Raw genomic sequence first — 11,720 nt, 5'->3', positions numbered from 1 at the left:
GGCAGGAGCTCCCGTTTGGTGCTGGGGAGGGGATGTGGGAAGGTGCAAGAGTCAGGATGTGGGGGGGCTGGGCATGTGTAGGAGTGCCAGAGTCAGGGCTGGGGTCGTGGGGGGGGGGGATGAAGGAGACAAGCAGAGGGCTGGGTGTGTATGAGGGGGGTACAGGGCTCAGGACAGGGTCCTGGGGTGTGTGCGGGGCATAGGGTTCAGGGCACAGGCCTGGGGGGTGTGCGGGGCTCAGGGCAGAGGGTTGGGCGTGTGTGGGGGGGGGGTTCAGGGCAGGGGGCTGGAGGGGATGTGCCCCTATTCCACCCCCCCTTCCCCAAGGTCCTGCCCCCGCTTCTTCTCTGCCTCTGCCGGGAGCAGCGAGCACACTGACTCTGCTCCTTCCCAACCCCCTCCCTCGCAAGGGCCATCAGCTGATCAGCCAGCAGGGACGGAGGGACGGAGAGGCAGGAACCCAGCACACTACAGGAAGAGGCAGGGGAGCCGGCAGGACCAAGCTTCTGCCCCCTGCCCCTTGTCCCCTGCCCCCGCGGGGGGGAGGGGGGCGTGCGGAGGGCGGAGAAGAGCGGGCCGGGCTGGGCAGGATTTTTAATGGCATGCTGCTGCCTGCTGGGACTCCGGCAGGCAGCAGCGTGCCATTAAAAATTGGCACGTGTGCCATAGGTTGCCAACCCCTGAGCTAGACCTTACGTGTGCTAGGATGGACTTTTAAAATAGGCATAACATCAACAGATTTCAGTGGTATTGAGCAAGTTACATACTTACTTGTGTCCTTGTATTATCTTTCCAGATAATTGCATTTCATGCATGGTCTGCAACCGACACTTCACCAGCTCTGTGGGACATAGCACCAAGGCAGCAAATGCAGAAGCAAAAGAGCCTGCAGCTGCATTCTGAAGATCACTGTAACAAAGAAACAACAGATGATACTTGGGCACTGCTCTTCAGTCACATGGTAGCCTACTGCAAGAGCACCCATCTATTTCCTGAAAGCTTTATCAAATAAAGAAAAACTGAACAGGAGTGCAAAAAAGGAAAAGCAATCATTTAAAAGAGGTGACCAACTTAACACCTAGCTCCAGCCATCTTCATATACAACTCAAATAAGTTCTTCTCCTTCAACAGCTATATAAATGTAAGTATACTATAATCTTTCCCATTTCTCTGACAAAAAAGCACAACCAATTAGATGAATCAAATAAAACCTGAAGTGAATTTTAGTAATTTCACATTCAAGACTGTATGGCTTCATTAACCCATGGTATCACAAGGCCACAGCTTCTTTACCAGTTTTTTTGCCAGTGCCTTTATAAAGATAACTGGCACCAAAATGTCCTTGTGATCAACAAAGGATCATGCGCTCAGAGAACATCTCCTGCTCTAACAATTGTAGCACATGCAGTGGAATGGACATGTGCAACACAGCTCAAAGAACAGTAGTCACGGAAAGGTGAGTAACTGTTTTTTTTTTGTTTAAAATTATGTCACTACAGAGCCTCAGACTTTGGTGTCGGCAAGTGGGAGTTCTGTGGTGGAGCAAAATGAGCAGGATGATCTAAGGCACTCTTCCCTCCTTCCAGAGTTTGGATGACATGGCAGAGAAATTGGGTACAATGTAAAGACCATGGCTGAGCTGCTCTGCTGAGCCTCTAATGGGGTGCAGTACAGAACTCACAGACAGGGTGTGGGCATGGGGGATAGACTTGGGATGGCTTTCAGCCACCTTTGTGCCCCCCCCAATCTTGGGATGCTCCCAGAGCTGGAGAATCCCCTGGAGTAACACAATCCCAGATTCCCAGCGGCCTGTAAATTACAGCAACCTCCACAGGCTCTCTTGTCCCCAACATGCTCCCACACAAGGGCTTGCGATGGGGTCCTCTGAAGGCAATCTTACAACTGTCTTCCACAATCCCTGCACTGGGAGAAATCCTCCTGTCATTACAACTGTTGGATCTGGGGCCCTTTTATGCCGCTCTGGTCCTTTTACCTGGCATGAAGGTGCTGGAGTAGGGGTTTATGACCTCTTGTTTTCTGTGCATTACTGCAAGGATTTTATTTTTATCTTTAAAAATAGCAAAATCCTCACACATTCTTTAGAAATCTGAAAGTTCCATGTTTTCCCTGACACCAAATCCATCTGTCTCATGATGAAAAATTGTAATTTTGAAGCTATTTAAAAGGCTGGGACCTCTGTTCATTATATTTGGGATCTTCACAAATACATTTAAGCACTGTGAAAGCCAGTGTTTTCATAATTTAGCTCATCTATGGCTTTTATTAGACACTCCATGAGCCTGTTGACTGAACACAACCGGAGCATTGGTTACTTTGTACTCTAACCAGGAATGGAAAAACATTTGATCCTAGGAAAGTGGAAGAGAGAGTATAATTTGACTATATTAATGTTGCTCTTATCTAGTGTATCTTAAATTATGTAGTAAGTGTCAGAGTGCTGCCTAAGCAGAATTTTTCTGTTTTCTAAATATGCACTGATGCAGTTTTTCCTGAATCTATGAAAAGAGCAGAAGTGCCTTAGGGCTAGTACTGAGCATTTTTAACATGCTACAAACATGTCTTTAAAACCAACAATGCTAGATTCAAGTGTATTTAAGTAGTATTTATCATTTCATTTATTGTTAAGCTGGGAGTATATGGCGGAATTGAGAATTATTTAAGGAAGCAAGTTCACTGCAAAAGTTGAGCCAAAACTCTGTTTTCTGTTTAAATTCACTTCAATGAGAGATTTTTCTGGCTTTGGAGTACAGTGACTTAACCCCTAGTATCTTGATTTGGATACCACAGTCAGCCTATAGAATGAAAGGCTTCCAATTTTATCAGGGAATTTTAAATTTTAGCTTCCTTTGTACCTCTGTATTATGAGAGTCTTTAATTACATGCTATTTTTTCCCCAGAGGTTTCCTGCCTCATTCAATGCACAGGATCACCCTGTTTTGGAGATGACTCCGGGCTGTCAAGTGACGGAGGCTATTTGATGTAGGACCCCTACTTCATTTGTTGCAGAAGTAGGAAGGTGTGTGGTTAATGAGCCAGGACATTGCAAGAAGAGAATGGATGGTCTCATGGTTAAGGCAGTTCAATATGACTCTGGAGAACTGGCTTCTATCCTTGGCTTTGTCACGGAGTTTGTATGTGTGATGCTGGGCAAGACACTTAAGTGGTCACTAGTTGTGTTCTCCTCATTTTCTGGGTCTGACCCAAGACCCTGGGGTCTGATTTCTAGAAGTGCTGAGCACTCTCAGCTGCAACAGAGGTCAAGAGGAGCTGAGCTCTGAATATTATAATGCTAGATACTTTGAAAAAAAAATCACATCCTAGGTGATTCAAATTGGGCACCCAAAACTAGATGATACATTTGATCATACCTCTGTGCCTCAGCTCCCCACCAGTGACATGAGGATACTACTACCCTCTTGCCACACAGGGGTGTTGTGAAGATTAATTAAATAGTATGTCATAGAATATCAGGGTTGGAAGGGACCTCAGGAGGTCATTTAGTCCAACCCCCTGCTCAAAGCAGGACCAATTCCCAACTAAATCATCCCAGCCAGGGCTTTGTCAAGCTGGGCCTTAAAAACCTCCAAAGAAGGAGACTCCACCACCTCCCTAGGTAACGCATTCCAGTGCTTCACCACCCTCCTAGGGAAAAAGTTTTTCCTAATATCCAACCTAGACCTCCCCCACTGCAACTTGAGACCATTGCTCCTTGTTCTGTCATCTGCTACCATTGAGAACAGTCTAGATCCATCCTCTTTGGAACCCCCTTTCAGGTAGTTGAAAGCAAATCCCCCCTCATTCTTCTCTTCTGGAGACTAAACAATCCCAGTTCCCTCAGCCTCTCCTCATAAGTCATGTGCTCCAGACCCCTAATCATTTTTGTTGCCCTCCGCTGGACTCTTTCCAATTTTTCCACAAAATGTGAGTGCTTTGATAACATTTTGGGGAGAGGACAATAGAAATGTCCGTGAGAACCTTCTGTCTTCAGAACAGAGTTTGAGTAGATGCAATAAATAAGGCAGGGGGCCATACATTGAACAGTGAGGATAAAACAAAATAATTAATAGCTGCTCATTCTGTGAGCATCATGCTTCCTGTGCACTGAATAAGGCAGGCATCCTAGGGGGCTGGTTAGTATGTAATTAGAGACTGTACCTCTGCTTTATGGTTCACAGGACCCAAATTAAGTCTGCACAGGCAACTTAAGTTTAGCAATTCCTAATTTTTGCATGATTGACTTTCTTTACATATCCAGTGTGGCTTTTACTATGGAAACCATAACTCAGTTTTCTGACTCTTGTGTAACTTCACCCTTGAAAAGATACCACATTAGGGTTTTTATGTCTCTTGCAAGGCAAAGGTGATTTAATGGTCATAGCAGAAGAGTAGGAATCAGTAGATCTTTCTAGTGTTGGCTCTGCCACAGACTTCCTGCAGCAAGGGACTAGTAACTTCATCTCAGTTTTGTTATCTCAGAACAGGGACAATGCCTACCTCACACAGATGTTGCAAAGCTTAACGCATTAGTGTTTGGAAAGTGATCTGAGATCTTCAAAAGGGAGATGCTACAAGTCTGAAATAATGCGAAGTTATGCATTATATCACTGTCAATAGCGAGGGCTAGCACAGCTCTAGCTATATTGAGGCAAAAACACCTAATGCAGAGAAGTCCTCCTTAGTATATTTTACTAGCTACATACATAGGAATCAGAGGCAATGAACCCAGTGTACAGGACCTTTCAATTAATGTTTCAGGTATTGTACACAGTATATTAGGAAAGTTCAAGAAACAAATACATTGTATTTACATACATGTGCAAACATAAGGCACACCTGGAGGAAGAGAGAGTCTATTTTCTGTAAGTTAGGGTAGCAAACATGAAATTGGGAGCATGTGTGTCTAACTTTCAGCCTGCAGTTAATCATTCTTTAGTTTAAATCAAATATATATTTTAGGATCATAATTTAGCAAACATTTATCACTGAGGGAATTTGACACCTAGGTACTATGCTGATGGGGACATAGGAATACTTAAGACTAAAAATCGTTATCCCCTTCCATTCCTAACAAACTCCAAACAGACCTCTTTAGCACATGTATTTTCAACTGGAAAACACATTTTTCCTCTTGTTGCTGTGATATCCACACTATAACCATGTCTCAAAGCTAAACAGTGCTAATCTAGCCACACAGGCTAGATAAGCCCCATCACTTCATGTAAATTAAAGTGCATCTGTGTGTAAAAACTACTTTTAAAAATTAACTTAAATTAGAAGCATAGAAGTTTATTTTGGGAAACTCAGACCACAAAATACCTGTCTAGGAGGGTATATAAACCTGATCAGAGGGTAAGAAAGCACAAGTTAACCTCAGTTCGTTACTCTTCATGTTTCCTTCTTCAGTCCAAGAGAGAATGAGATGATTATGACTGCTGGAACACTAAAGTGGACAGCCTCTTGAATTGTACATCTGGGGACAGAGTAAACTTGGTTGATGGCCCTCAAGTCTGGAATTCAATCCCTTCACATTGATCCAACAGAAAATTTGCTGATCTGCAGGGCATGCTGCAAGGCCTCTGTTTAACCAGGCTTTTTCCAAGGGGCTGTCTAATGGAGTTTGTTTGGCAAGGCAGAGGTGTGCATTATTTGGATTACATTAGTTAACGTCGTCTTTAACAATGTATTATGATTGGGCTGTAAATGCAACTAGATAGTAGTAATAGGGGCATCTTATAAATGTAAAAAAAAGAGCAAAATTCAAGGAGATGTCTGGCTGGTGAGAGTTTGAACCTGTACAAGTTTTTGTTATCACTGTACTGCTCAGTACTAAAATCTCACTTTTTTTTTTTTTTTTTTTTGAGGGGTAAAAACAGCCACAACCAGTAAAGTTAATAGTACCATTCTGTATTTAGTACAACACCCCAGGGAATAAAAGCTGATTGATAAATGCACTTTGATGTTGGAGGCACTTGGCTTTGGTATCATTATGTGCTCTAGTCACCTGTCCCATCAGATATTACATATTCATCTATTCTACAACTAACTCATAATTTCTTCATAGTTAGTGTGTTCTCTTTAGTGATTTCAAAATCCAATCTGACTAGTTATATACTAAACTGATGCCGACTATCACCAAGAGAAAACTGACCTGGTGTTCAGAGGAGATGAGATATGGGGCAAGACTAGAATATTTAAATACACTACATCAGTAGGGGCTAAAAAGAAGTAAGTTTCCTTCACCTTCTCATTCTGGTAATTGTACGTATATACAGATGGAATGCAGCTCATAAAATTTGTCTTTAACTGCCTGAAGCTAAGCATGTTCTCATATCCTTAAACCAAAGTTTGATCCACAAGTGTCTGGGTTCATTTCCTAAAACCTGACAGGAAAGAAAGGTACCATTTACCCACACACTGATTTTTCATGTTTTACTTTCAATAACTTGTAAGTATTAAAGGGGAGACAGTTTTCAGAATCACAACCAAGAGCTCCCCCCGCCTCTTTTTGATGGCAAATTAGTGAAGCCGGAACACTGAGTTACAGCGAATAAGTGAATGCTATTCAGCATAATCATTGCTCTGGAGGGAAGGATAGTTGGGACAGTGCTAAGTCATCTCACAAACCACCCAAACCATCATTGATATCCATCCATGGAGCAGTGCACGGACGATGAAGATGCAGCCTCTCTTAGTGATGCATGAGTTACAGCCGCCAATGCTCCAGTAGTTTCAGCCCCTTTCCTTCACAAATACTACAGCATGGGATTTAAGAAAGATGCTTACGGAATTCTCTTCTCCCTCCCAAAACATTTGAAAGAACCAACACATTTCCCACAATCTGGGTTTTTTGGCAATGGACACTACCCCATACAGACCAGCCATCTGTTCTTACGAAAAATATACCACAATTGCTGAGACAAGGTCTTGTGTAATAAAGTTAGCACTTGCACAGTGACAAAATGGTACCCCGTATAATGGCAAAGAGACTGCACTTCATTTTAAAATACAGCACATTTGTATTTACTCGTGACTGCTAGTTGTACAATATTCTGGAGATTACAATTTCTGTTACTAACCTCAGTTTTGCTTTCCTGTCTAATCCAACAACTCCCCTCACAATCTGCTGGCAAAACCCATAGCACATGAACAGGACTGAGTTTTCTGCTATGTTGGCTACAAGTGCTGGAGTGGTCCCTTTATAGAAGCCTCGCAATCCAACTTGTTTATATGTCTTCACAATACATTCAATGAGTCCTTTATACATGCTGGGAAATGTCTGCATCTTCACCTTAGCTGTATCAAAGGGCTGGCCGGTTAGCACACATGCAGTCCCACCTGAGGAAATAGAGTATCAACATTCAACAGCCCCTTACTGATCATGTGAGAGAATATGCAACATAATGAAGAAAGCTTGTTTTGTGGGAAACAAAAAACATGCAATATGCAGAGAGGGACAAATTCACCACTGGCATAATTAGGCCCAACTCAATCAACTTTGGTGACACCAATGACATTGGCTCTTGCAACATTTTTTTTTTTAAGTTACAGAAGTACCAAATGAAAAAAGATCAATGCTTGATTTAGAACATTTAGACACTCGTTCATAACACAAGGCCATCAATTCATATATTGAATAGATGGTGAAATAAGAGTTACCAGTGGAATTAACATTCTGTGTGTGTTAGGCAGTCACCTCATCAGATGAAGGATGAGTAGATCTGAATGATGTGAAGAGATTGTACAAGAAACTAAAGAAGCTGAATGTGTGAATCCAGCACCTTTAGTTGTTTTTGAGGCAGGGAGAAGGTACATTTTGTTCTGAAGGGGTGATTCTCATCAGTACCCAAACTCTGAGTGGAGCCAGTTTGTATTATACTGCTGCTGCTCCTCCTGTGTCACAGGGTGAGCCAGAGGAACTCCAATCTGAGCTCTCACACTGCTTCATTTTCCTCCCAGGTCAGGTGATTGCAGGCTACAGAGCTAACCAGGCTTGGAAGCAGGATATGACACTTCCTGCACTCACTAGGGGAGGGATTAACTAAGGACAGCAAAAGCTGGCTGGGGCAGATGTGGCTCCCTGTTGAGAGAGCTGGGGCAGGTGCCTGTGATGGGCTCTGTTGAAGCCCCCTGAAGCAGTCTAGGGTGAGGGTGGGGAAAGAGCAGTGAAGAGTCTGGAGAGAAACCGGGGGTGGCTCCTCATTGAGAGGGAGCCAGGAATGTTGTCTGGAAGTAGCTTGGCTGATGACTGCTGGAAGAGGCCAGAGAGAAGGCTTCCCTGGAGAGAAGTGAATATAGGAAATGGCATTAGGAATCTGAAGCCGAGGAACTGTGAGTTGAGAATGGATGGCTGGTACAGGGTCCCAGGGCTAGAGCCCAGAGTTGGAGGTGGTGTAGGAACTCCTGTGACCAAGGGGCAATGAATTTGTGAGCCCTCAGATAAGGGGCAGAGGCCCAAGTTAATTCCCTCTTGAGCAAGGGCTGAAAGACTTTAGAAAACCCTTGCCAACTAATGGCAACTAGGAAAACCCTGCTTACCAACAGGAAAGACCTAGACGCCAAGGATAGCTTGGGCCCTGGTATAAGGGGAGAAGAAGTCCTATTCAACCAAGGAGAAGGACTTGTGTGTCACACACCTCCTCCTACACAGGACCGTGGCCTACTGAAGGTAAAAGTACTTTTTTACTTTTGTTTAGAATTTATTTACCCCAGAAGAAAAGGACTCGTTTTGGCCAGAGGGCCAAGTTACCCCAGCAGCCAAGCAAGACATCTCCAGAGAGAAATCTGAAGCATGGCCACACACTTAACAAGGGACTGGATAATTGGATCCCTACAACATCTTCTGTTAATTGGTTTGCTAGCCTAGTACACTGTAAAGTCAGCTTCTGTTGAATGGCAGAGATCCAGCTGAGCACAGCAGGAACCACCATAAAACAAGAGGAGTACTTGTGGCACCTTAGAGACTAACAAATTTATTAGAGCATAAGCTTTCGTGGGCTACAACCCACTTCTTCGGATGCATATAGAGTGAAACATATATTGAGGATATATATATATACACACTTATATATACACACACATATATACACACACACAGAGCATGAATAGGTGGGAGTTGTCTTACTTAATTGGCCTCTCAGAGTTGGTAAGACAACTCCCACCTGTTCATGCTCTCTGTATGTGTGTGTGTGTGTGTGTGTATATATATATATATCCTCAATATATGTTTCACTCTATATGCATCCGAAGAAGTGGGTTGTAGCCCACGAAAGCTTATGATCAAATAAATTTGTTAGTCTCTAAGGTGCCACAAGTACTCCTGTTCGTTTTTACAGATACAGACTAACACGGCTGCTACTCTGAAACCTGTCATAAAACAAGAGCGAGGCATACATAGTGAGCTTGCAGCAAGAGGGAGAAAACAAAGGAGATCTTTAAAAACGCTAGAAGATGAGGAAGGAAAGGAAGATTAACAGCAGCCTATTAGAACAAAGGAGGAGGATTATAAAGCTAATCAAGTAAGCAAAGCAAGAGCAATCTCTTTATAAAGGATTTTAAGTATCAAAGTGATTGAGAAGTTTAAAGGCTTTCGCTTCTTCATCCTGTTTGAAGTTAATATTTGAGTTGCAACCAAAAGAGGAAACTGAGCAAAGAACTATAATCTACCTTTAAACCTGCTTACCTGTTTACTGACAGAAAACAGGCAGATTTCCCTGAATAGTGGATGTAATTTGGGGGGGAGGAGGAGAGGAAGGGGAGATGGGGGAGAAATGCCATCAGCTTTGGCACATCTCTTTAAATGAAAGCTAGGTTTCCTAGCCCTCATGAAAGCCAAGATGGCACTGTATTAGCTTTCATTCACAAAGTTATCTTCCCAAGTCTGAAGACTGACTGCTCTGATGCTGACTAGAGGTGTTAGTTTTTGCGCTGCTGCTGTTTCGACCCTGTGAGCATCAGTGAAGCGGACCAAAAAAAACAAACAAAACAAGTGATTTCACTGTACTATTGTTTGGGACAGCAGCAGATCTTGCTTGTGAATCGCTACAACAAGGACCCAAAAGCAAGGTAGAAGAAATAGCAGAAATAGGCTGCTCTAGGATGGGGATGAGATAACAGGGGAAATAAATAGAAGGCTCCCTCTCAGCCAAAATGGGCCTTTGTGTGGAAACTGTCACATTTGTCACATACCGAATAGCCACAGGCCAATATAAAACAAGTATACCTGGGCAGAGTCAAGGGACAGTAGCCTGGTAGAAACTCCAGCAACCTTCTTATAGAGGTGTTATCCCTGGATAATGGCAGCTGCACCCCCTCTTCTCTCCACATGCTATCACCTTTCATACTGACCTCTGGATTTAGACCCTGGATCACAGGTGTCTTGTAACATTTGAGTCATGGCTAATACTCTTGGATCCATGGCACAAATACAGGGAACATTCCTCGAATACTGACTCTGTATCTGCACAGCACCTAAACAGCCCACGGTGGGCCCATGCCAGCCGACTTGGACTGTGGGGCTGTTTAATTACTGTGTAGACTTCTGGGCTCAGGCTGGAGCTCAAGGCTAGCCGGGTTTTTTTCTTTGCTGTGTAGACATACCCTGAAGTAGCTGTATTATAATATGCAAGAGATGTGATTAGATGGCTAATGTGATGAATTTGTTGTTAGTAGAGCACCAGCAGCAGTGTTAGGCACTGTACATAGATATGTATTTTCCATCCTCTTTGTAGAACAACTTAAAGTTAATTTATTTCTCCTTACGTTTCATCCTTACCAACCATATTTTAGGTGATATGAGAAACTGATATTTTCATTGGTGGCTAAGTGGAAGAACAACTTGAGTGAACTGCTGACCTTATGTTACATTATTCAGAATACCATAATGTTTCCTCATCTTCCAAAGAGACTTTCTGAATGTTGATTAAAGAGATAACCCTTTAGATAGCTTTCTGCCCCTTTCAATTAGAGAGAGTTTCTAGGACTGAAGCATTATCTCAATCACTTTGCTTGAACATGGTGTTTGCCTTTATTGCAAAACTTTACTTGTGACTGACATTTTGAAACTCATGTGAGCATGAAAATACACATTAGATGTACTCAGACCTACTCTTAGAAAATCATTAGTCTGAAAGAAGTTACATATTTACTTGTTGGCATTGGTTTCAGTGGAGTGATATTAACCTATCAGATGTTTGCAACACTGGGCTAGGTCAGTTAGTTCCCTCCTTCATCTCAACATTTTTCTTCAAATGTGGAAGATGTGCCTCTTGTACAGATTTTCAATTATTAACAGTGCCAATATGACAAATCACCATCATTGCTAAATGACTGCTGATTGCTAAATCAGATTAATGTCTTTACACTTGTGAGGAGACTTACTTTAAGAGCACAAGCTTGTTTGTATCAGATTCTATTTTCAAAGTTTCTGAGAGTTCTCTCCAGTATTACCTGCTGCACCTGCTGTGAGGTCGATGGCAGCTTGAATGGCGGGATTTGTCCTCATGTTTCACGCTTGCTTATTGGTTGCTATGGAATAAGAAATCTCCAATGACAGGTAAGGTGTCGTGATATGTATGCCTAACATGGAAAAGAAAAAAACATTAGAACTACAGTTAACCTGCATATTTCAGCTAAACTACTTTCTGCAGACCACCCATTATGCCCATATAGCCATTCTATTCATCTTCTCTTAAATCAAGAGT

The 11,720-nt window shown here is 42.8% G+C and overlaps 1 protein-coding gene across 2 annotated transcripts in view; it reads right to left on the bottom strand.

Annotated features, from left to right (window-relative positions):
* The window catches only part of LOC112117667 (mitochondrial ornithine transporter 1), a 16,970-nt gene extending 5,355 nt beyond the window's left edge, over positions 1-11,615 (bottom strand). Inside the window, exons 1-3 of one of the 2 annotated variants that reach the window (XM_026653660.2) lie at positions 11,467-11,615; positions 7,098-7,356; positions 772-909 (exon numbers count right to left, since the gene is read on the bottom strand). In XM_026653660.2, the coding sequence (XP_026509445.1) occupies positions 772-909; positions 7,098-7,356; positions 11,467-11,521 (452 nt within the window). In that variant the 5' untranslated portion in view covers positions 11,522-11,615. Of the gene's footprint in view, positions 1-771; positions 910-7,097; positions 7,357-11,397 lie in introns of both variants that reach the window. The other variant, XM_026653661.2, reaches the window with a different exon arrangement.
* Between the last annotated feature and the right edge of the window lie 105 nt (positions 11,616-11,720).

Source organism: Terrapene carolina, unplaced genomic scaffold, assembly GCF_002925995.2.
Source record: "Terrapene carolina triunguis isolate 2854851 unplaced genomic scaffold, T_m_triunguis-2.0 Scaffold142, whole genome shotgun sequence".
NCBI lineage: Eukaryota > Metazoa > Chordata > Testudines > Emydidae > Terrapene > Terrapene triunguis.
Note: the sequence above shows the minus strand (reverse complement) of the source record. Positions and strands in the feature narration are given on the sequence as shown.